Source organism: Tenrec ecaudatus, chromosome 9, assembly GCF_050624435.1.
Source record: "Tenrec ecaudatus isolate mTenEca1 chromosome 9, mTenEca1.hap1, whole genome shotgun sequence".
NCBI classification, from domain to species: domain Eukaryota; kingdom Metazoa; phylum Chordata; class Mammalia; order Afrosoricida; family Tenrecidae; genus Tenrec; species Tenrec ecaudatus.
This window is the reverse complement of record NC_134538.1, coordinates 16013349-16037360: the sequence shown is the minus strand read 5'-3', so window position 1 is coordinate 16037360 and position 24012 is coordinate 16013349. Positions and strand designations below refer to the sequence as shown.

The window sequence follows — 24012 nt, the reverse complement described above, 5'->3', positions numbered from 1 at the left end:
CAGAGGACATCCTATCAAGATGAGTCCTTGGGAATTTCAGAAAACAGTCCTGGACCCTTCTGACCTGGCCCCTCTGCCCAGCAGATCTGTTTGGAAGCAGTGTTTTGAATGGACCTTGTATTAAGACCCAATGACCGTAACTCACAGTAGAAAGGCGAGGCTTTCCCATCTCAGAAACAGTTAGTCTCGGAAGCTCACAAGGGCGGTGCTGCTCTGCCCTGCAGGGCTGCTATGAGTTCAGTCAGTGAGTCAGTGAGTGAATGAGTTGGGCGACTAACCACAGGTCAAAAGTTCAAAACCATCAATGGCTCCATGGGAGAAAAATGAGGCTTTCTGCTCCAATAAAGAGTTACAATCTCAGAAACCTGCAGGGGCAACAATGCTACCCTGTCCCAGAGGGACAGCATTGACTTGGTGGGCAGTGACGTGGTGGGCATTGACTTGGTGGGCATTGACTTGGTGGGCATTGACTTGGTGGGCAGTGAGTTTCAGAGTTTTAATGAGACCGAAACAAGTGTATGGCTCGAGATGCCTTGTCCACAGCCACCCCCATGTCATGTTTGGAGTGCACCTGTGTGTGCATGATTGGAACTCTAGTAGTAATATATTTTTTCTTCGCCCTTGTATTGTCCTAATAAATGTGGGGACTCAATCATTCTAAATGCACCAAAGTATCAGCTCTTAAAAGGACTCCAATTAAAAGGTATGTCAAAAGGCTTACAGTTACACAAGCGGCCATCTAGCAGGGAAGTAACAAAGCACACTGGAAGGAGCAACCAGCTTGTGTGATCATGAGGTACCAAAGGGATGAGGTATAAAAAGTTCAAAAACAAGCAACCAAATCGATATAAAGGGGTGTAGATGCAGTGGAAACCCCAAACCCACCTGTAAGATAATTGGTCAGTCCTTTTCAGAAGGGCCACATGGAAGAGACGATAAATCCAGGGTGTGGTGTAGCACTGATGAAGCATATAACTATCCTCTAGTTCTTTAATATTTCCTCCACTTTCTATTATGGTTTTTATTTGTTATACCTGATTAATGTTAGATTTGTGTATGTTCACTTGTATATTTAAGATCGTTTGATGCATGAAAGCCAAGATAGATAACCCTTCAGAAACAGTAACAGGAGTAATGGTTCCCTGAGGGTATGGGAAGGGATGGGGGTGGGGGTGGGGGAGCAGGTAATAGGGAGCTGATAGCACTGATGACTGTATAACCCCACTCGACGGGATCAAACAACAGGGTTGTATGTGAATGGCTAAATTGGATTTTGTGAGACATGGTGGTGGGGGAACCAACTATGATAGGGAAAAAATAAGTGTTCCTATGGGATAGGGGTGGGTAAGGAGCGGATAAAGGAGAGCTGATATCAGGGAGTCCAAGAAGACAGAAAATGTTTTGAAACTATGGTAGCAATTGGACTATGCTGCTTGATATGGGGACCGGAGAGAGGAAAACAATACTGCTTGATATGATTGAACTATGGAATGTTATGCTATCTGTAAAAACTCCCAATAAGAGATGCCGGGTTGTATGAGCCCCTAATAAAATGTAAAAAAAGAGAGAGAGAGAGAGAGAGAGAGAGAGAGAGAGAGAGAGAGAGAGAGATAGATAGATACCGGATAGAGCAAGATATGACAAAATAATAATTTATAAATTATCAAGGGCTCATGAGGGAGGGGGGAGCGGGGAGGAAGGGGAAAAAAGAGGGCCTGATGCAAAGGGCTTAAGTGGAGAGCAAATGCTTCGAAAATGATTAGGGCAAAGAATGTACGGATGTGCTTTATACAATTGATGTATGTGTATGTATGGATTGTGATAAGAGTTGTATGAGCCCCTGATAAAATGTTTTTTTAAAAAGCTCCCAATAAAATGATTACAAGTTTCAAACAAACCAAAAAACCCCGGAGATCTCGTGAGGATGTACGCTTTTCATAAGGCTGTTCATCTTCCACATCAGCAACTAACTCACTGCCATTGTGTCAGTTCCGACTGAAAGCAAACCTGTAAGGCAGACTAGAACTGCTACTCTAGACTTCTAAGGCTGTAAACCCTTTTGAGAGAAGAAAGCCCCAGCCTTCACCACAAAGAAGCAGGTGGTTTCAAACAGCTGACCTTGCAGTTAGCAGCCCAGTGTGCCACCCCCGCCCCAACAGACCCAAACCAAGCTCATTGCCAGCAGAGCCATTCCAGCTCATAGGGACCCTCTGGCAGTGGAACAACCCCTGTGGATTTCTGAGGCTATAACTCTTTTTTAAAATTATGATTTAATCATTTTATTGGGGGCTCATACAGCTCTTATCACAATCCATCCATCCATCCATTGTGTCAAGCACATTTGTACATTTGTTGCCATCATCATTCTCAAAACATTTGCTTCCTACTTGAGCCCTTGGTATCAGCTCTTCATTTTTTCCCCTTCTTCCCTCACCCTCCCTCCCTCATAAACTCTTGGTAATTTATAAATTGCTAATTTTTTTATGTCTTACACTGACCAATGTTTCCCTTCACCCACTTTTCTATTGTCCGTCCCCCTGGGAGGAGGTTATATGTAGGTCATTGTGATCGGTTCCCCCTTTTTCCCCCTACCTCCCCTTGCTCCTCTCATTATTGCTCCTGCGGGGTTTATCTGTCCTGGATTCCCCCTGTTTCCAGCCCTTATCTGTACCCGTGTACATGCTCTAGTCTAGCTGGATTTGTAAGGTAGAATTGGGATCATGTTAGTGGGGGAGGAAGCATTAAAGAACTAGAGGAAAGTTGTATGTTTCATCCGTGCTATTCTGACACCCTGACTGGCTCGTCTCCTCCTTGTGACCCTTCTGTGAGGCGATGTCCAATGGTTGTAAGTCTTGATGGGACTGATCTTTCTCCTGATAGTGCAGCTCTGCTTCTCCCCAGAAGGGCTGAGCAGTGTAACTCTCGTCCCTCTGTCTGTCTTACAGATTTTGGTATGACAAGAGATATCTATGAGACTGACTATTACCGCAAAGGAGGGAAGGGGCTGCTGCCGGTTCGCTGGATGTCTCCCGAGTCGCTCAAGGATGGAGTCTTCACCACTCATTCTGATGTTTGGTAATGACCCATTTTTTTTCCTGCCATGTGGCCCCTTACCCTCCAGCCTTCTCAAACACTTGTGTCTCCGTCTTTGTGTTTCTCTGTTTCCACTAATTTCCAGCTTTTTCTAAATGATGCATGAGCCAGCTTGAAGTTATTCTCATTACCGGTGGGCTAAGGACAGAGGACATTTGGGGGCCTCTGAAGAATTTGAGGAATCAGTATTTCTTTTGCTCCTTATCGGCTCTCTTTCTCGTGCGCACTAAGCCAGGGCGGGCCAGTCTCGAACCCGGCACTCCTCTACGCTTGCCTGCTCTCCCTTTGCCTCCTGGCTCTGAACAGACATGCGGTGGCTGTGTATAGCCACCTCCTGTATTTCAGGCTTCAAATTATAGACAGTCCTTTATTTAGACCCCAAACGTGGGAGTCTTGACTGTGCACCTGTTGAATGCCCTCTGTCAGTGGGCACCCACATTGTTGGCCCAAGGACAGAAGGGGAAGCAAGCTATAATGAAAAGTGTCTTGTGGTAGAAGCTCATCGGCTGAGGAGGCAGAGGATTCTAAATCGTATTATTTACTGAAGTTCCTCAGCAACGCGGTGGAGAGGTATTCGTGTTCTTGGCAGGCAGAGAGCCCCTGGCACATCTATCGTCTTAATTTCCTGGCGTTCCCTCCGGAGAGATCTCACAGGCGATGTGTTCCAGAGATGAGACTTGTTGACTCCAGCTGTCTGGATGACCACATCGAAGGGCTATGAAGTAGTGACTAACATCATGTTTTAACATCGTGACCTTTCCACAGTTCAAGGGCCTTGGATCTTACTTTTAAGACAGGTGCAAACTGAAAATAGCACGTGCATGTGACCCAGCGAGGCATAGTTGCTTCTTGACCTCTAGTAGACGATTTGCTTTACAGTCAGTCTATCTAAGATACTTGTATTTTCACTGTTGAATCAAAGAGTGAGGCACCGTTTTTAAGGAGGGGGGGCACTGATTTGGGCATATGCATACATCGGCTTGCCCTGGGCCCTTTCTCCAAAGGCTCAGAGGTCGCCTTATAGCACAAGGAAATAGAAATCTCTCAAGAGCCAGGCTTGTTGTTAATACCTTACCGACGAATTGTCCCCTAATTCTGGTTAGAAACTGCGGCAACAAAGGGACATACAGGGTGTTCAAAGATTCTACCGCGATAATGAACCAATTAGAGGAAAGTAGGTGCAGTGAGAGGCTGTTGTTGAGGCTCCACCAAGTCAGGGGCAACTTACTAGAGACCCTGTGTTCCGCAGAACGAAACACTGATTGGTCCTGCCCTCATTCTCACCATTGCGGGTAGGTCTGAGCCCTTGATTGAACTCACGCTCGCAATCCACCTTGTCAAAGGTCTCCCTCTTTTTGACTGCCCCTCAACTACCATGCACGCGGTCCTGGAAAAGGGCACCACGGGGCGAAGGCTTTTGGTGTTCATCCCTGGCTGGACACTGATAGTGCTTTCCTTGGTGTCAACCATTGAGGAACCTCGGTGGGGAAGGTGCGAGGACCTGGAATGTGTGGGCGTTTTTCTCGGGCAAAGTGAAGCTGGCCCTCTTGAAGGAATGGAATTCATTATGTTGAATAGAACAAAGCTATGTCTCCCAGTACCTAAAATCTAGAACAAAATTAAAGATTTTTAATTTACTTTTTTGAAGAGGCCAGACAGCCTTAGAATTGGAAGTCTCGGGACTGCATTATTTAACGTTCCTGGCAGAGGTTTCTGGGTCCACACGTTAATCTATTTCAGTTTGGGTTCCAGATGTTTGATCTTTAAAACCTGGGTAGGCAAAAAACGGCGTGTGTGGCCGAACCGCCCACTGTCTTGTGGGATGGTTTTCTTCCTCGGCTGCCCCTTTTCTCCTTTAGGCCAAACTCTAGGCTCGGGGACTCTTTGATCTGTGTCTGTGAGAAGTGCTGCCTCAGTTCAGCGGGTGCAGGGGTCAGCCTTTGCCCTTGCCCGGCTAGCTCGTAGGGTCCCTGAGAAACTTCTTCCCATGCAAGGCACAGCATCCACCCAAGACCCATGAAAGCAGATCTTCTGCTGGGACCCTGGCATGATTCTGTTTGAAAACATCCCCAGAAGTTTCTCATAGGCAGCCAACACAGAGACCATCTGGTTGTCAGAACGTTCTGGAGAGCGTGTCCCCAGACGAGCTATATTATTCTTGGGATGCAGCACCTTTGGGGAGTGTTGCCCTGCTGGTTAAATGGCTGGCTGTGCTCTGCACTCAGTGTGCCCGTGGCCCAAGCCACCGAGCAAGGACTGCTGTGTGATGTCCCAGACTTCCCTTCCCCAGGTGTACGAGAACCAAATTGACAGGGAACCTCTCCAGTAGCAAGTGAGGGCCACTCCTGCACATCCATCCCAGCGTCTGGAGCGTGGGCTGGGCTGGGGTCTGTCACAGAGGCAGGGCTGGGTCTCATTCCAATGTTGACAAGGCTGGAAGGGGTATGCGGAGGCCCGTCCAGCCCTTTCCACACGACTCACTCTCTTTTCTCTGTGCAGGTCCTTCGGGGTGGTCCTCTGGGAGATCGCTACTCTGGCTGAGCAGCCCTACCAGGGTCTGTCCAATGAGCAAGTTCTTCGCTTTGTCATGGAGGGCGGCCTTCTGGACAAGCCGGACAACTGCCCGGACATGCTGTACGTATCTCCTGGGCCCCTCAGCTCTCCTTCCGATCCTCCGGCTCAAACGATGGTGTTTATGCATCAAGGGAGATTAGTCAGACTGAGAGCAAATGCACTTCCAAGGAGGTTTGGGGTGGTGGGGAAGTGGTTTGTTTAGAAGGCGGTTTAGCTTGATGTAAGGAAACAGTTACCACCATCAACCGCTCGCACTCAGCCTTTTAGTTAGATTTGCAGTTGACACTGGGTTTTTTAGGCCAGACTTTACTGCTAAGCGATGAAGAGCCACCCCCACTGCCAGCCTTCGGCAGACCCCAAGGACTGCCACTGTTGAGGGACACAAGGCTTTATGGCCAGGCGTTCTTCATGGACTGAGCAGGATAAGTTTGAGACCCCTTCCCATAGACAGTGCCAACACATCACCCTTAAAGGGGCCCGAAAGCTTCCTTCCTGTGAAGGTTTACAGAAGCCACAGCGGCACGTTCCCGGGAGCTCCCAAGGGTGGCTGGGGTGGCCTCAGAGCATGTTCAACCTGCAGACCCATCCTGGGCACACACAGCTTCCAGTGCTGGAAATTGGTCTCTCCACGTGAGGCTGCACGAGGCCTCGGGACCACGTGGGTGCAGCATCCTCAGACTGTCGGTAGAGAACTGGCTCTGCTCTCTGGGGACACTTGTTTTGGGGCAGTCGGAGCTCCCAGCGGTGCATGGACCTCATGGTCTTCCATGTCAAAGAAGGTGTGGGGTGCTTCGGTGGGTGTCCGCGTGTGCAGGGCCAGTGTGGTTGGAAGCGGCGGGCTTGTTTTTGAGACGTGCACTAGGCCGGCTTCAGAGATTTTCTGGATCCCGCCAGTCTCTTAAGTTTTTGCCACAGAGGAATTGTTCTGTGTGGACGATACCCTATCTTGTCTGTCCGCCCCTATGAATCCGTGCGCATGGCAAGCAGGGACTAAATGACCCAGCCACCCTGAAAGCTTTGCTTCGCCAGTTTGCCCATTTTCCTAACCCAGGTGTGCTGAGTGCTCTGCTCAGGGGCTCACAAGGCTGAAGTCCAGGTGTCAGCTGAGGTTGCAGTTGCCTCTGAGACCCAGGGCCCTCTTCCCTCCTGCAAGCTCATTCAGGTCATGGGCAGCATAGCGTTCCACCGGGGTTCTTGTTCTCTTGCTGCCTCGTTCTTGGTGCCTAGAGACTGCTTCCCGGTCTTGACACGCACGCTCCACCACCGAGGCGTCCTCTGGAGGCCCCCTCGCAACATCACGGCTCACTCCAAGGCCAGACTGTGCGACCGTCAAGATCTTTTTCATCTGATTATTAAGCTAGGCCCACCCAGGATAATCTCCCTTTTGATGAAAACATCCAAAAGCCCCTCATATTCACAAGGCCCCCCCACCCCCAGTCAAGGCTAAGGCTAAGAAGGGGCGTGTGATGTAAAGGCGGAGGTCTTCCCAGCCAGCTGGGAATTCCGTGCCCGCAGGCTCCAGCGCAGGATCCCTTGCTCCATCTACTAAGCATGGTTTACAGCACTTACTGAGTCCCTGCTGTCTGTGGAAGTAAAGGTGGAGAGCCTCATCTCCTGACTTTGGTTGTGATGCTGAGAGGCACTCGGAGCTGTGGAGACGCGCCTCCCTTCCCCGCCTCCCTCATGCCCTTCCACCCGTCCTCTCTCTTTGTCATCATCCGTATCAGCAGTGTAATAGCTTCAAAAGCAATCGCCATTTACTTAACAGAATTTCTGAAGGTCAGAAAGCAGAAGTTCTGCCTCCCAGTCCTCCTTGAGTTTTCAGTCAGCCGAAGGTGTCTCTGGAGCTGGTAGGGCCACGTCCAGAGTGGCCCACAGAGGGCCCAGTCCCTGTGTGACGCCTACTGAGTGTCTTCGTGACATGCAGCCAATGTTCCCTGGAGTAGGGCTCCGCCGACTCTCCCTAAAGGACCAAAACCCAGCTCAGTGCCATCGAGTCAGTGCCAACCCACAGCCACCCGAGTGGACAGTAGAACTGCCCAAGAGTGCCCACGGTTTCCAAGACTGTCGTTCTTTCTGGGAGTGGAAAACCCCACTTTTCTCCCCTCGAAAGGACCAGGGAGTAAATATGTTTAGCTCTGCAGACTATATAGTCTCCGCCAACAGCGACTTAATTTGGGTCTTGCAGCGAGAAAACAGCCATGGGTGGGCATTACGTAACAAGCATGACTGTTTCAGTGATACTTCACTTTGGGATACCCAGACTCAAATTTCAGCCCGTTTTCATAGGTCATGAAATACTTGGATTATGATTTAAACACACACACGACATTTACAAGTGTGAAAGCCATAGTTCACAGTCTGGCGTGGTCCCCAGGTCCTTCCCTGGCCTTCCCTGCCCCAGAGGTAGTGGCCCAAGGACAGAGATAAGAGGCATCTCTTGACGAGCCTCACAGTCTCACTCCAGTACCTCCTCCCTCTCCCTTGGGTCATCAGGGTCCGTCCTGCCCCGTGGCAGCAGGGTTTGCGCAGGGGGCGTGAGAGCAAGAGGCGGGACTGCCGAGGGCTGTGCACTATACACAAGCCCAAAGAGAGGAGGCAGGAAGCCCTGAGGACTGGAGGCACACCGGTTAGGCGCTCGGTTAGTGCTGGAACCCATTCGTAGCTCTCTGGGAGGAAGTTGTGGTTCTGTGCGTTCCTAACGGGGTTACACCCTGTGGGGTGATTCTGCCCTGCCCTGTACGGTCTCTGTGAGTGGGTTTGGTTTGGGGTTAAGAAAAGGGTGAAAAGAAAGGTGGTCAGCAGTTTCATAGTGCATGTCCTGAACGTACTGATGTGTCCGGTAGGGAAGCAGTGCTCTGGGAGAGGGGCTCTTAGGGTTTGAGATGCAGAACAGCAGAAACGTGACAGCCCCGTGGGAGGTGCCGGAGAAGCCTGTGGACAGTACCCACGGGAGAGAGAGAGCGACTACTTCAGCGGTGCAGCTCCAGAGGCCTAAACAGGCATCTCGGGAGCATGGGAGGTCCAGGGGCTGCTGGAGGCTTCAATCAGCACCTAGAAATAACCTCCGGGGAGACAGTTGCCTGGGGAGCAGCTAGGCCCCAGCCATCCCGAATCTCAGGCTGCTCAGGCTTAGCTCCGGCCTCTAGTGCAGCGCCGAGGTCTCCGGGCTATGGCTTGGTTTGAATCGAGTCGGCAGTATGGCAGCACCAGGTGCAGGCAGGCCATGGCATGCTGGTGGGTTCGCATAAGTCCACAGGAAGGCCACCCTTGACTCCCTCTCCCACTCACATCTCAGTACTCTGCCGCCGTGGTATTGGCTGCGCACATCTGGGTGTGGGGGTGGCTGCAGTGACAAAGGTGAGGAAGACGCCCCTAGCCTTCCCACAGCCTGGCGACGCATGGAGCCGGCTTTGTGGCCACATGCAGGAGAAGGGCTAGCGCCGAGCCTGAACTACTCAGGGAAGCAACCACTCTTTCTTCTGCTCCCAAACCATCAGCGCCCCAGCCTGCAAAGTCTTCCGCCCGCCCGAAGGATTCAGGAAACAATGGATATGTTTGAGTTCAAAGAATCATCAACCCATAGATGAATCTGCAACAGTCTCAGTAGAATCTGATTGTTTATGCAGTTTCCAAAACGTTTGTTCCTGTTGCTGATTAAAGTCCCCACGTTGTGGGAATCCAAGGATGTTTTTGCAAGAATCAAGGGCTTGAGTTGGGTCTAATCAGACAACCGTGTCCACTTTCTGCCCTGTGGCCCTGGAATGAGTTTGTTTTTTGTTGTTGTTTTTCGAGTCAGCAGCCCCTTTTCTGACATTAGCAAGGCAAATAGCTATATCCAGAGACAGTGACTTGGGCTCTGGGGGTCAGTGACCTAAGCACACCTAGCAAGCCCCTCTCCTTTCTGGAATTGGGGCTCTGTGGTGTCCTTACTGGACTGAGATTGTGCTAACGGTGGGTGGCGGGCTGTTTGGGTCCCAAGGTCCCCGTGTGCATCTGGCTGCCTGATGCCCAGCCCAGAGCAGAGGGAGCCCAGTGAGGAGTGTGTGCACACAGTGGGGAGACGCAGGCCCTCCTTCCTCTCTCCGCCCCGACTGTCACACAGCTTCCTGAGGGCAGGGCCGCCTCACGCTAAGAGGCTGCACACCTGGGACAGCACTCTGGGTGGTGTCTTGTACCCTCCTCTGATGAAGGGCATCGTGCCCACCTCCCCTGCAGGTGGGAGAAGCCCGTCTGTAGTACAAGGAGGGGAGGGGGAATGCCCTTGCCAGAGCTAATGATTTGTAACAAGCTTTTGAAAACCGTCTGATCACTCATAAAGCCGTCAAGAGTCTGTTGGAAAATGTTTGTGTTGAGATCATGTAAGCAGAGGCTGGATTCCTGCGGAGTCAGAAACAACAAAAGCAGCGGCCTTTTATGGGCAGCCCGGCCAAGCTGTGAACCTGCACGGGTCTCAGAGGGGCACCCTGTGGCTTGTTGGTACAGGTGCTGCCCACCTCCTTTACCCAGCCCCTCGGCGCCACGTGGACACTGGCACAGTGCATGCCCTTGGGCTGGCCGTGGTTCTAGTCAGGGATTCGTGGGCCAGCCCGGGAGGAAATGACCGCAGAGCAATAGAAAGGAAGTTATGTACGTACGGCCCCTTACGTCAGTTTCCCGAATGCTTTCTTTGAAGAAGCGATGAGAGAGTGGGTGCAGGCGGGTAGGCATTTTGCAGCCTGAATAGAGGGAGAAAACAAATTAGCTGCCAGTCTCTGGATTTGAACCCCCACAGCACCCAGGCTGTTGTACACAGTTGGGAGATGGAGAGTCTTCTGGTGGGACGCTGGTCACTTACAGGGTTGAGGGAAAACTTGTTTTTTCCGAGGAAGGTGTCCATCTGTGTGTGGCCGTGGAAAGCACAGTTATGCACTTCCGCTCCATCCCAGCTCCACTCTCACTGATTTGTAACTTTTTTTAGTCATTTTATTAGAGGCTCATACAATTCTAATCATAATCTATAAATAGATCTATACATACATACATCAATCTATAATCTATACATACATCAATATACAATCAATATATATCAATATATAATACATCAGTATGCAATCTATACATACATACATACATCAATTGTGTAAAGCACATTTGTATATTCATTGCCCTTATCATTCTCAAAACATTGGCTCTCCACCCAAGCGCCTGGCATCAGCTCCTTATTTTTCCCCTCCATCATGAACCCTTGATAATTTACAAATTATTATTTTGTCATATCTTGCACTGTCTGATGTCTCTCTTCATCCACCTTTCTATTGTCCATCCCCCAGGGAGGAGGTTTTTCTTGTTGTTGTTTTTTTAATCGTTTTATTAGGGGCTCATACAACTCTTATCACAATCCATACATACATCAGTTGTGTAAAGCACATTTGTACATTCATTGCCCTCATCATTCTCAAAACATTTGCTCTCCACCCAAGCCCCTGGCATCAGCTCCTCATTTTTCCCCTCCCTCCCTGCTCCCCTATCCCTCATGAGCCCTGATTTGTAACCTTGGACCAAGTGTTTGATCTTTCCCTGCTTCTGTTTTGTCACCTAAAGGGGGAGTACTAGTACCTACTGCAGACTTGGGAGACTAAAGTAGTGCATACACATAAAACTTCTGTGTCTGCTGCGACTCACATCAAACAGTTGTGAGTGCTTCCTGTTGTCGGCGTGATAGGACAATTAGTCAATTAGTTGGTGGAGGGGGGATAAGTCAGGTGTCGTGTTTTGGTCTGTTTGTCCCCTAGAGACGATTCCATTGCTGTTGCCTCAATTCTGACTGATGACGACCCCACAGGACAGAGGAGCCTACGCTTTCGGGCTCGGAGGCTGCGCATCTTTACATACACTAAGCAGACTTTCTCCTGCGGGACAGCTGGTGTAGCCAGATTGCTGACCTTGCGTGAGCAGCCTAGGAGACACCTAACTCCCTGGGCTGTGAGGGCTTCCTTTGCCTGTAGAGCAGCAGGAGTCTCACACTTGTGCTCTACTGGGCCAGACAGTCAACATGGTAAGCTTACAGCCCAGAGAGTTTATGCAGCAGCTACTCAACCCAGTGACAGACTAGCCCTGAATAAGTGGGCGTGGCTGTTCTAAGAAGCCCTGATTCACAGGCACAGGCAGTTGGTTAGGTTTGGCCCAAGCTGAAATTTGCTGATCCCTGCTCCAGACAGTGAATGTGGATGGATCTCCCTCTTTCCTACCCCACTCTTCCTCAAGGTGAAGTGCTCCTCCCCCTGACTTGACTGGCCTCTTTTCGTCCATGTCACTTAAGGTTATCTGGCCGGTCTGCATGTCCTTCCTCTCTCCAGACCAGCCTGCCTGCCTTTCACCTGTAGGAATCTCCTCTGGTGCCACCTTAAGCTGTTGGCCAACTAGGACAGAGGCTAGATCCACCTTTGCTCAGCTTGGAACTTCCTGGAGATAGGGCATTCCACTTGGCTGCTCTCTGGGCCGACTCTTTTAAACCCACTAAAATGTTTGGAGAGAACCCAGGTGGAAGGAAGGCCTGTGTGCTCATGCCAGGGGACTGCTGCTCCAGATGCCTGCCTTCAAGGGTGCCCTGCTTCGAAGCAGAAGGTTGCTCTGACGACCTTCGTAGCTGGGTCTCTGCACACTGGGTTGGTAGGAAGTAGCCCCTCTTCCTGCCACCATTCTGAACTCTCATCAGGACTCTGGCATTTCCTGGGCACGCCGGCTCATCACACCCCCTTCTCCTTCCCCAGGTGGCTTCCTGCTCGCGTGAGGGCTCAGTCCCTCTGCTGACGACTCAGTGACTGAGTCCTTTTGCCCACGTGACCGACTCAGTGAGGGCTGCACACAGGTCTGCAGCCATAGCACTACTGGGGTGCAACAGGGCTGCACACCTGCTCTGCCTGTCCCTTACTGGCAGCGGGGACTTCTCCACAGGTGCGCCCTCTCTGGCTTCAGATCTGCAGTGGATCACTAACTCTGCTCATGTAGCCTCAGTTAGTGTCCCAGACTCTGCCTGTGGGGGCCTTGTAGCAAGCAACCTCAGCCCCCGGTGCTATGATGAGACCACCAACGTGGAGGACAAGCCCCTTGTGTTCTGTAGCTCCGCCGCCTTACAATCCCTGTGACATCAGGTTCTGTGCTGGTGGCATCTCTGCCACCGAGGCAAGCGTGTACGTAGTAGAGGTGGACGACCAAGAGGGGGCTCGCCCTCACTGAAGACCAAAATGGTGCACAAGCAAGTGTGGTGAAGAAAGGTGATGGTACCTGTCTATTAAAGGACGCAGTGTCCGGGACCTTAACGGCTTGAAGTTAAACACGCGGCCATCTAAAGGAAAGCAACCAAACCCACATGGAAGGACCACACTAGCCTGTGTGATCACGAGGTATAGAGAGGAATAAGTATCAGAAGTTCAAAAACAAGCAACCGAAATTATGTAAAGGAGCACAAAGTGGAGACCCAAAAACCCAACTGTAAAATAATTGGCTAGTCCTTCACAGAAGGTCCACAAGAAAGGGATGATACCGGGGTGCAGTATAGCACTGTTGAAACACATGCAATCCTCTAGTTCTTTAATGTTTCCTTCCCCTTCTATCATGGTCTTAGCTTTGCCTGCGTATGTCGATGTGTATAATTAAGATCGCTCAATGCATGAAATCTAAGACAGATAAACCCTTCAGGAATCTTAATGGGAGTATTGATTCCCTGAGGGTACAAAAAGCTGCGGGGGAGGGGGGGCGCGGGGGGGCGGGAGGAGGACTGATAGCAGTGATGACTATATAACCCTACTCAAGAGGAACAAACAACACAATGGCAGGTGAATGGCAATATTGGCTGGTGCCAACTATGGGGGAACAAAAAGGGGGAATAATGTTTAGTATAACAACAGGGTTCTTGCAGGGGAGGGTGGGAATAAAGGGGAGCTGATACCAAAGAGTACAAGAAGAAAGATGGTGGCAACAATTGTACGATCATGCTTGATCTAATTGAATTATGGATTGTTATAGTAGCTGTAGAACCCCCAACACAATGGGAGGGGGATCACCCACCTGTGCATCTGAGTTCTTGAAGTCATGTTTGAACCCCTGGAGGCAAGAGCTGCTTCAACCCGAAAGCTGGTTACTTTGTTGGCGCTTTTTTTTGGTAAACATTTTATTAGGGGCTCATACAACTCTTATCACAATCCATGCATATACATACATCAATTATATAATGCCTATCTGTACATTCTTTGCCCTAATAATTTTCTCTTTTTTTTTCCTTTTCTTTTTTTACATTTTATTGGGGGCTCATACAACTCTTATCTCAATCCACACATATACATACATCAATTGTATAAAGCACATCCGTACATTCTTTGCCCTAATCATTCTCAAAGCATTTGCTCTCCACTTAAGCCCTCTGCATCAGGTCCTCTTTTTTCCCCCCTCCCTCCCTGCTCCCCCCTCCCTCATGAGCCCTTGATAATCCACAGATTGTTATTTTGTCCTATCTTGCCCTATCCGGAGTCTCCCTTCCCCCGCTTCTTTTTTTAAAAAAGCTTTTTGTTAAACCTTTCGTCCATGTTAGCACCATCACGTCAAAGAACGCGTGGCACGAGAGCCACTGCGGGTGTCCAGATTTGCCGCCTTCAAGAGAATTTGCGTTAGCTGAGATAGGTTGCAGGGCCTTGCTGAGGTGCAAGGCTGCGTGGGCTGGCATGTGAACCGTAGACGCTGAGGAATATCTACTTCTCCAGGACAGAAAGCCAGACACGTCCCGAGGGGGCTCCTGGCCCTTCATGACTCCATCGCACACAGGTCCAGGGGGAGACCCTCTAAGTGCCTAGACCCTTCCAGTCTGGCTCACCTCTGTCTGTCTGTCTGTCTGCGTTTAGGTTCGAGCTGATGCGCATGTGCTGGCAGTACAACCCCAAAATGCGGCCTTCCTTCCTGGAGATCATCAGCAGCATCAAGGATGAGATGGAGCCTGGCTTCCGGGAGGTCTCCTTCTTCTACAGTGAGGAGAATAAGCCTCCTGAGCCGGAAGAGCTAGACCTGGAGCCGGAGAATATGGAAAGCGTCCCTCTGGACCCCTCTGCCTCCTCGTCCTCCCTGCCGATGCCCGAGCGACACTCAGGACACAAGGCTGAGAACGGCCCAGGCCCTGGTGTGCTGCTGCTCCGCGCCAGCTTCGACGAGCGACAGCCGTACGCGCACATGAACGGGGGTCGCAAGAACGAGAGGGCCTTGCCTCTGCCCCAGTCATCCACCTGCTGATCCCAAGAGCTCGACCCCGTGCAGACGTAATGTGTGTGCACCTCAGCAGTGGGGAGGGGGTGGGGGGGGGAACATACTCAAAAGCTTCCTGTACCTCAGTGGATCTTCAGAGCTGCCATTGCTGCCCATGGGAGACGGCTTCTCTTCAGAAAACACCCTTGGATGTCCCTTTTTTTCAATATGCAAGTAGCTTTTCGTTTCCCTAACCAAACCTCCAACTGACATGGGCCTTTAAGAACCTTCACGAGACCACACATAGTAGCCACAGAGCACTCGAGAACCTATCTTCTTATGCTTTCCCTGGTTCCTTTCTCTCTCTCTGTGTCTCTCTCTCTCTATTTCTCTCTCTCTCTCTGCTGCGTTTCTCTGCTTCCGAACAGAAGCATGTTTGCCACAGTCTAGCCTTGCCACCCCTTCTGACCAGATTGAGAAACAGCCTACACAGGTGGTTCCCAAGGACCCTGCCCACACCTGCCTGACACTCTAGGTCTTTATCAACGCTCGCTGGGACTGAATTTTTTAACCTTTGCATCTTTAACCTTTTGAGTGAAATTCACAATTTTTAAAAGGCCATCACTCATCTGAGTTTGTTTCTTAACGCTGCCAAATTTTGCCAAACTCCACGACGTCCTTCCACACTTTTTTTTTATGATTTCCTGAGACATACAGAGGGCCTTTGTGACTCTCCTTAGAGGAATACTGGGGATCTCTCCACCTGACCGCTCCCTGGTGGGCCCGTAGCCTCACGTGCACCGGGAGCGAATTGTGCTTAGCTAGCTCAGTGTGGGGGCACCTGGAACAAGGGGAGGAGCCGTGCTGGCTGCTCTGCCCCACCTCCCACCGCCCAGCTCCCCCTCACCCCCAGGAATAATGGAGAACATGAGCCCCGTCAAGAGCCTGAGACACAGGCTTTGAACAAAGGTCGTCCTCTTGGCAGTCTCCAGTCCCGTCCTCTCCTGAGCCCACGGACCCGGATGGGCTAGGGTTTCCAGGGGCTCAGCCCAGTGATGGCAGGTGTACAAGGAAAGATTCAAACGCCCCGCCCCCCCCCCCCCCACCACCACATGACGCAGTGCAGTGAATGGATTCAAGCATTCTAAGCTTTGTTGATATTTTCTCTGTTACTAGGACTTCTTCATGGTTCTTACAGTTCTATGTTAGACCATGAAACATTTGCATACGCATCGTCTTTCATGTCACTTTTATAACTTTTTTACGGTTCAGACCTTCATCTATACGTCTGTACAGGAGAAAAAAAGCTGCTATTTTTTTCGTTCTCTATCTTTGTGGAATTAATCTGTCATAACTTTCAGGTCTGCCCTCTGCCCTTTCTGCTCACTCCAAGAAACGTCTGTGCTGTGTGCTGGAGCTTGTGACTCCTTCCCTCTTTCCCCAGCAGTTGATAGTCACATAGCATCATTTGCCGTGAACTGTTGATGCCTGTCATGCACACACCCGCCCTGCCCCTCCCCACCCCATTCGTTGTTTTCTAATGTATAGGCTCTGTGGGCACAGGTTAGTAAGGAAACAGGCTTGGAGGAAGACCGGAACCCATCCCTCCTGGGGGGCCATGGCCCCCTCTTTCCTTAGCCGGCTCTCACGCAGCATTCTAGTCTGTTACCATACAAGATAGGACACAAACTCAGGTCAGAAAGAAAGGTTCAGTGTTTGCACACCCTTGTTCAGTGTTTCTAGCCCCTGCTGTTGAAGTCTTCTCCCCCCCCCCCCTCGACCCCCCGGCCACACACACACACCTCCACTCCTCCTCCAGCCTTGGTTTTGGTTGTGACACACACATATATATATTTTTTTAATTCTTGGGTACAACAGCAGTTTTAACTGCAGACAGTAGGCGTTTAGGCTACTATTTTTTAAAGTGGATATTTAACCCTTCCATCCCATGAGAGACAGCTGCTGAGTCCAAGGGTGTAGCTGATGGGGCTCCAGCAGGCCCCTCTGTGTGGCTTTCGGCCCTACCCTTCCCATACCAACCAACCTGTCTTCAGAGGTGGAAGCTCCCACGGGCCTTCCTGGGCTCTGGCCAGGAGGCCGAGCCTGTGCTCCCAGTGGACCCAGGGCAGGCGCGTCAGTATTGTTGGCACCCCAGAGGCCAGGGAGCTTGTGCTCACTGCCAAGGCCTGTCTACTCTCTTTGGGCCGGCCGCCACACTCCCAGAGTCAGGGTGATTTGGACGGGGGAGCACTTCTCGCCAGAGGGAGGGAGGGCGGCACGAGAGTTGCTCCTGGGATGGAAATATTTAATGAGGAGTGAGAACAAAGCTAAAATAGGATTGCCAGGTGTGACTAGAGAGTCAACAAAAGAGACTGGCTGAGGTTTTCTGCTTGTCGGTAGTTTCAGTCCTATTATTTTCTCTGGCCATTGTCCCATCGATTTTCCTCTCAAAGGGAGACAGAAGCAAGTTCATTCGGAAGGTGTTATGTGTAGTTCTTTTAGTCTGTGATCGAGTTTTGGTCGCTGTGGAGAAGCCCCATTACAAGTTTAATTGCTGAAAAAAGGATTGTTGCATGTGTGTTTCTGATGGGACAGTTTTGTATTCCCCCCCCCCCCCAAACATTTATCTACCTCACTCTTATTTTTTTAATGCATATATAGTAAAAAAAATACATCTCACATTTCTCATCAGCTGACAATATGCCATCGATACTGGCAAGCTCATCCACACCACAGGCCCCACACCGGGCGCCGAGGGGAGAAACCCGGCGGTGTGCTGGGGCCAGAGCACCACTCCGGCTCTTCCCCATGCGTAACCAAACGGCTTGCCTCCTCCTGAGACGTCCTGGTTTGAAGTGTTTGGGTTTTCCTTCCCCACTCAGAAGCCCGGGGAGCCCAGGGCACTCTGCAGGATGACCCACAAGACCTCCAGAGTGCAGCGCAGGGAGACCAGCAGGCTGCCCCAGGCCGCTTCTCTAAAACGTGCTCTTGGAAAGAGCAGTTGTGGTGTGGGGTTTGTCGGTCCAGAGGGACGCCAGTCAGGGCTGGCAGTCTGGTATGTTCGATCCCGTGTGCAAGTGGGCAGTGGTTGGAGTCCCGTCCCGTCCACTCCCCACTCCTCAGATGCCCTTCATGCAGTCCTGGGCCAGGCCCGGACGTGCTGCTATATTTGTTCAACTCAAAGGTGCAGCCTGGTTGTGATGTGAGAGCCTGACCCTACCACCCTTACCGTAGAGAACACTGAGGTTCCTGGCGTACCAGCCCATCCAGTAGAGACTCTGCTGAGGAGAAAAGGCCCCTGCCCCCTTTCCAGATTCTTCTCAGCTTCCCTCTCCTCCTCCTTGCCTAGAGGAGACTAAAGTCCTAAGGAGCCTTCTCGATGGACAGGGCTGATGACGGCGCCCCCGTGGGGAGCCTCCCACCACGCGCTGTGCCACTGTTCCCAGGCGCGGAAGCTGCTTCCCTGATGCGAGCAGCGGCTCTTAAAGGCCCTGGGACTGTGTCTGAGAGGCATGGTGGGTGCTTCTCCCAAGCCTGGATACCTTTCAAATCACAGGCCCGCAGTGAAGCTCAGGAGGGTTTTCCCTCCTGCAAGAACACTACCCTCAGTCCCCGAGTCCTCTGGGAAGTTAAAGAGCATTGAAAATCGCCATCAGGGTCTCTCCCACGATGTTGGTGACCCCGTAGAGTAGTGGCCTCTCCACTCTTTTTGCACATACTTACCCGTTCCACAACTGGATTTCTACAGATCACTCAGCTGGCTACAAGGGTTTTATTTAAACTGTCCGAGTGTCGATGTCATTCGTTTTTGTTGTAGGCAGGTGGTTTTTCTCTAAGTCGGAAGAAAACACTAAGAGTGCAGTGCCTATCGTACCAAGTGCTTCAGGAACACTGAAACAAAAGAAAGGAAAGCAGCCGCGTGACGGTGCAGTCGTAGCGGACAAATCACCCACCCGGCTGCACGCAGGCATCAACCAGTCACAGTTCTGGCCGCTTCCGTGCTGATCATCCCACCTTCTCCGGGATCCATCCCCTCTTTGGTGTGCTCCAAATCATTTCCTAGATCTTGCGTTGTGTCGGGGCATTTCCCATGCAACCTCCTCCTGCCGGCAGATCAAATTGAGGCCCGTCATTGGATTGCTGTGAGCAGGGAAACCGTCCCCTTCAGCTCTGCCCTGAGGCAGCAGAAGCTGGTTCCTTCTGGAGTCTTTGAACTCCAACTGGGTGAGACCGAGGCCAGCCGGGTCTCCTGTACGTGAGAGCAGGATGCTGATGTCTGACCTGCAGTTGGAAGACAGGAGGCCGTGTTCGTAGATAGCACTGGCCTCTCTTCCAGCTGGCGATGACTCTGAGAAGCATCAAGGCGAGGACAATTGACTTAGCAAAGTCGCTATAGTGGAATTCCCAAATGGCAGGCCGCTTGGCGTGAAGGGGCGTGTTTCAGTTGAGATGGCAAGTTTTTAAGCCAAGTCTGCTGCCAAGTTCTGGGTCACTTAGTTCCTCTGAAGCCTCGCTGTCAGCAGCCCGTCTTTGTCGGTAGGTGGTCCTACACGCTGCGGGCTCCAGTGGGGGCAAGGTCACACTGGGCTCAGACCAGTGAGCGGGCCAGAATGCCCAGTCCAATGTCCTTAGCTGTCACTGTGGGGGCCTCCCGAGGCGGCCAGATGATATTGAAGGCAACGCCTTTCCAAAATAATGGCCCCCTCCAGTTGACAGTAATAAGCCATGACATGCCTTGGCCCATTCTAGCATTGCATTTAAGGTTTGAGATTTGTTCTTTTTTTTTTTTTTTACTATTACTTTTGTTTTAGCTGTTTTGCATTTCCTGAGCTAAGCAACATTGGCAGATTTAGACCAGTGATTCTTAAGCCCCAGGAATGAAAGTTGAATCGTCTTACTCTGGAAAGTCATCGGAGGTACAAATGAGCGTCCATGTTGTTGACCTTGAACATGTGATGAGAGAGATGCTGAAGAGACAGCTTGAACAGAAAACAGGGTGTTTCCGTGGCCTCCGGCTTAGATGACGAGTTGGTCGTTTGGAGAAAAGGCTAACACGTGGTCCCCGAGGGTGGAATGGTGATGTAGTCAGAAGCCATTGCGAGAGGGATGTGTACGCCAGGAAAAGAATGGCCCGGAGGGAGGCGTGCAGGGCCCGGAGGGAGGTGTATGGGGGCTGTTTTGAAGGTGTCAGACCACAGTGCCGCTGAACACTCATCAGTGAGCATTTGGTTTCAAAAAGTAAGTCCAACAGCCCCCTTTGGAAACTCTTACTGAGGCGTTGAGTCAAACTGTTTAAGAATACGAACATTGTACTTTTCAGTTCTCATTTCTGGGGTATGACTTTAGAGTTTGGTTTGGTTTGTTTTGGTTTGGTTTTTATAAGAGTATAATAATCACTTGTGTGTATTGCCTACATTTATGTGTCTTTTTGCATCTTTTTGGTAAACATTATTTTAAATTAGTCAGTCACACATTAGCATTTTCAATAGGGCTCATAAGTCCAGTAGATACGGGTAGTCAGTTGACGAAGATCTGGTTTACAAGAACTAATTCAATGTTTCATTGCATTTTTGTAAGAACACAGAATAATTTTATAAACCGTTTGTAGTTTATAATTGCCGAAAATAATTTAAAGACACTTTTTTTCTGTGTGCAAATGTGTGTTTATGATATATTTTCTCCTTTTTTTTAGACACTTGTTTAATAGCTAGCTTTACAATATGCCAAAATAAACGAAAACCAACAAAAAAAAGGATGTTTCCCTGACCCAAGCCGTGGTCCATCCCTCCCCAACCCCATGCTTTGTGTCCTAGTTTATAACAAAGGGATGATTTAAGAAGCAGTTCTGTATCTTCAGTGTCTTGATCTTTCAGAACTTTCTGGTTGGGAGCGGGAGTCTCTTTTCCTGGTCATTTCCCTTTGGAGGGTGGCTACTTTAAGAGACTATAAAGAGCCTCCTGGACCACGGACACAGTAGCGGCATTGCTGCGCGCGTGCGCAGTGCGGCTCCCCACTCCCCCACCACCCCCGTGTTTGGTTTGGTGGTTGTGTTAGTGCGATCGAGATGGTTTCACAGTGATCACAGCCATTTGCTTAGGAGCTTCATATCATAAAATGCTTTATTATAACCAAGAGTAGACATTTTTTGTTTGTTTGTTTGTTTTTAAGTCAGAATACCAATGATTTTCCAATATAAAATAAGTACTTTTTACTATAAACTACACACGGATTTTTTTTCCCCTCTAAAATTGACTCATTTCCACAACCTCCCAACAGACTATTGGCCATGTCTACACAACTCCATGTAATTCCTACCACTGGAAACTTCTGGATGCACTAAGCAAAATCGAGGTCCAGAAACGAAATTGTTTTCTTTTGACCTTTTCATGCAGATGTTTGGCATCGCACAGACGCCTCCCCAGGTGGGTGGATCGCCACCTGGTGGAAACACCTGTCTGCTTTTGAAACAGAGAGGTCGAGCCGAGAAGGGCCAGGGTTTGTCTACCTCTGGGACAAGTCAAACCAGATGGCACGATGGGATGGATGTTTCCAAAATAACACATTTTCTGAGTTTCCTTGTCTTAAAAATGTTTTTAAAAAAAGCAGAAAACTTTTTTAAAAAGGTTATAAAAAAACATGGCCAATTTATTACATGAAATGATTTTCTGTGTATGAATTATTCCTAAAAAAAATTTCTGTGTTTATATAAAAAAAATCCGTAGATGAAAAACTTTTTCAAAATGTTTTTGTATATTCCGTTGTAAGAAACTATTCCTGTTATTGCGATTTACTCTGGATTCTTTACATTATTAAAAATTTAAAAAAAAACCTTGTCTATTTTGAATGGCTGAAGCTAAGGCAACTTTAGTTTCTCTTACTCTGCTTTTTTCTAGTAGTTAAAGTACTACATGATTTAAGTTAAAATAAAGGAATTCTGTATGTATCCGTCGTCTTTAATATTGTCTCTGTCCCCTTGGTACCCTTCTGTGATGGGAAACTAGGCTTCGTGTGTTCACACATGTTGGGATGTGTTCTCTTTGAAGGCTCTGCTGGCTCCCGACAGCTGAGTTTCCTCAGTATGCAAATTGCTGGTGAAGACCGGAAAGCGGTTCCCTCTCACTCTCACATACGCACGCAGGCACACACACCACAAACATGCACACTACTGAAGAACATCTAAAATACATAAAATATTGAACTCCATGCTACCTTTTTGACCGATTCAGAAACGTGTTCCCTATACCTCCACTAGCAAAGGCCAGGGCAGGTTTGATCTGGGTGACTGCAGGGCAAGAGACACGTCCCTGGTGATACCTCCCAGGCACCGTGCCTTCCTCCAGGTGGCTTGGTGAGGCCCAGTGTGACAGCACACCACCCTGGACTCGTTCGAACGTTTACCTCCTGGTGGATCATCAGAGATGGTGGTTGCCCAGTGGACCCTTCAGCCCAGGCACAGTTAAGGCCGGGTTGTGCCCAGACAGCACGGGCAGGTTACCCAAGAAGCAAGGCAAGCACGGACTGCACTGTAGGGACGAGGGACGGCGTGTGAAGTTGTTCGCTACAGATGAGTCAGTAGGCAAAAGTAAGGCCATGGTCACCTTGCTTCTGCGGTCATCTGCCAATGAAATACATTTGAAGGAAACAAGCTGTGCCTATTCTAGAGTCAGGCCAAAGACAGATCAAATACCACCAGAACAAGCTGATAATGACTCAAATATGGTCATGGGAATGTATACTCCAACAACCTGACCAGGTCAATGAACAATAGCTAGCTAGCAAAAGTGTTGGTGGTAGAAGTAAGTCAGAAGCCACCGTTACTGAAGACTGCTTAGAAGCATTTGGAATTCAAGCCAGAAGACTCTTTGCAGACTCAGCTCGGTATCGCCCCAGGCTTTTGATCACCAATATAACTTGCGTTCCTGGCACGTGGGCACCTTCGCCAGATGATAGCTGACGGAAGGAAGGTGTGCCGCTGGGCATGGGGATTCTGGGTTTCTGGCAGGTGGGCACAGCGCCCCATTGGTGAGCCCACTCAGCACGATGAGTTGCTGCACTTCAGAGCTGCCCAGATGGACTCTTGTTCTTCTCAGCCAGAAGAATCAGCAGTGGCGATTTCTGAAGAGTGCTGGGTCATTAAAGGAGTGAGACCCCTCCCCACCTTGCCACTTCCTAAGACCCTAAACCCAGTAAGGCTGCGCCCGTGTTTACCACCCAGGGCCAGGTACAAGCCGATGTTCATGAAGGCGCACATTTTGCAGTGTTTTGTCATCTTGGGGGAATTCCATGGCTCTCCCTTTAATTGTTCATAGCAGCCCTACAAAGGGAGAGCCCTTATGAGTCTCACAGATGAGCAAACCAGGTAGACTTACCCCCAACTATTAACCAATCCAGCCTTGTTTCTAATACCGTTTTTTTTTTGCTTGTGGGTTTCAGACACAGAAGAACCATGCATCTTCCATAAGTATTGTATATACTCGTTATAAGCCGAGTTTTTCAGCACATTTTTAATGCAGTTTTTGTGGTAAAATTAGTTGCCTCCGCTGATATTTGGGTCGGCTTATACTTGAGTCTGTATGGTAAGCTGGTCGCACTTGCTATCCGAAGGGAGAGAGAGGCATGGCGTTGCATTGAGTGGACTGCCTTCTGGGTGCCTCCCTAGGGGAGCCCCCGAGGCTAGAGAAAAGAGGTTGGTGGGGAAGATCACCGAGGGGATAGTCTCAGGCTGAGTTCTCCAGAGAGGCAAAACCAAAGAAGCTCGTAGATGAATATATACACAGAGTTATCGTGAGGAAATGCCCCACCGTTACATATGCTGGCAAGTTCCAAGCCTCTGGCTCAGATGTGGGCCAGGCGGGAGGCTTCTGATTCCTGCAGGTGTAGGGACTGAGATCAGCAAGTCAGGCAGCAGGCTGAAAAAGCAAGTAAATCCAGAGTCAGGAGGGGAGAAAGCAGCTTGCTGACTCACAGGGTTCAGAAGTTGCGGACTGTGGATCCATGAGCAAGATCAGGGAGTGATAAGTAGGATAAATTATTGGATACAAAATTGATGATATGAAATGTAATTCCCCACATAATTCACAATATAAAAGTTGTTCAATTACAAAAGAAAGCAGAGCTTTGCCAGAGTGCCATGTA

General features: G+C 49.9%; 1 protein-coding gene across 1 annotated transcript in view; it reads left to right on the top strand.

Moving 5' to 3' along the window:
* IGF1R (insulin like growth factor 1 receptor) overlaps positions 1–21747 on the top strand; it is a 308352-nt gene extending 286605 nt beyond the window's left edge. Inside the window, exons 20-22 of the mRNA XM_075557892.1 lie at positions 2946–3075; positions 5593–5727; positions 14544–21747. Coding sequence (XP_075414007.1) covers positions 2946–3075; positions 5593–5727; positions 14544–14925 — 647 coding nt within the window. The 3' untranslated portion in view covers positions 14926–21747. The remainder of the gene's footprint in view (positions 1–2945; positions 3076–5592; positions 5728–14543) is intronic.
* The last annotated feature ends 2265 nt before the right edge of the window (positions 21748–24012 follow it).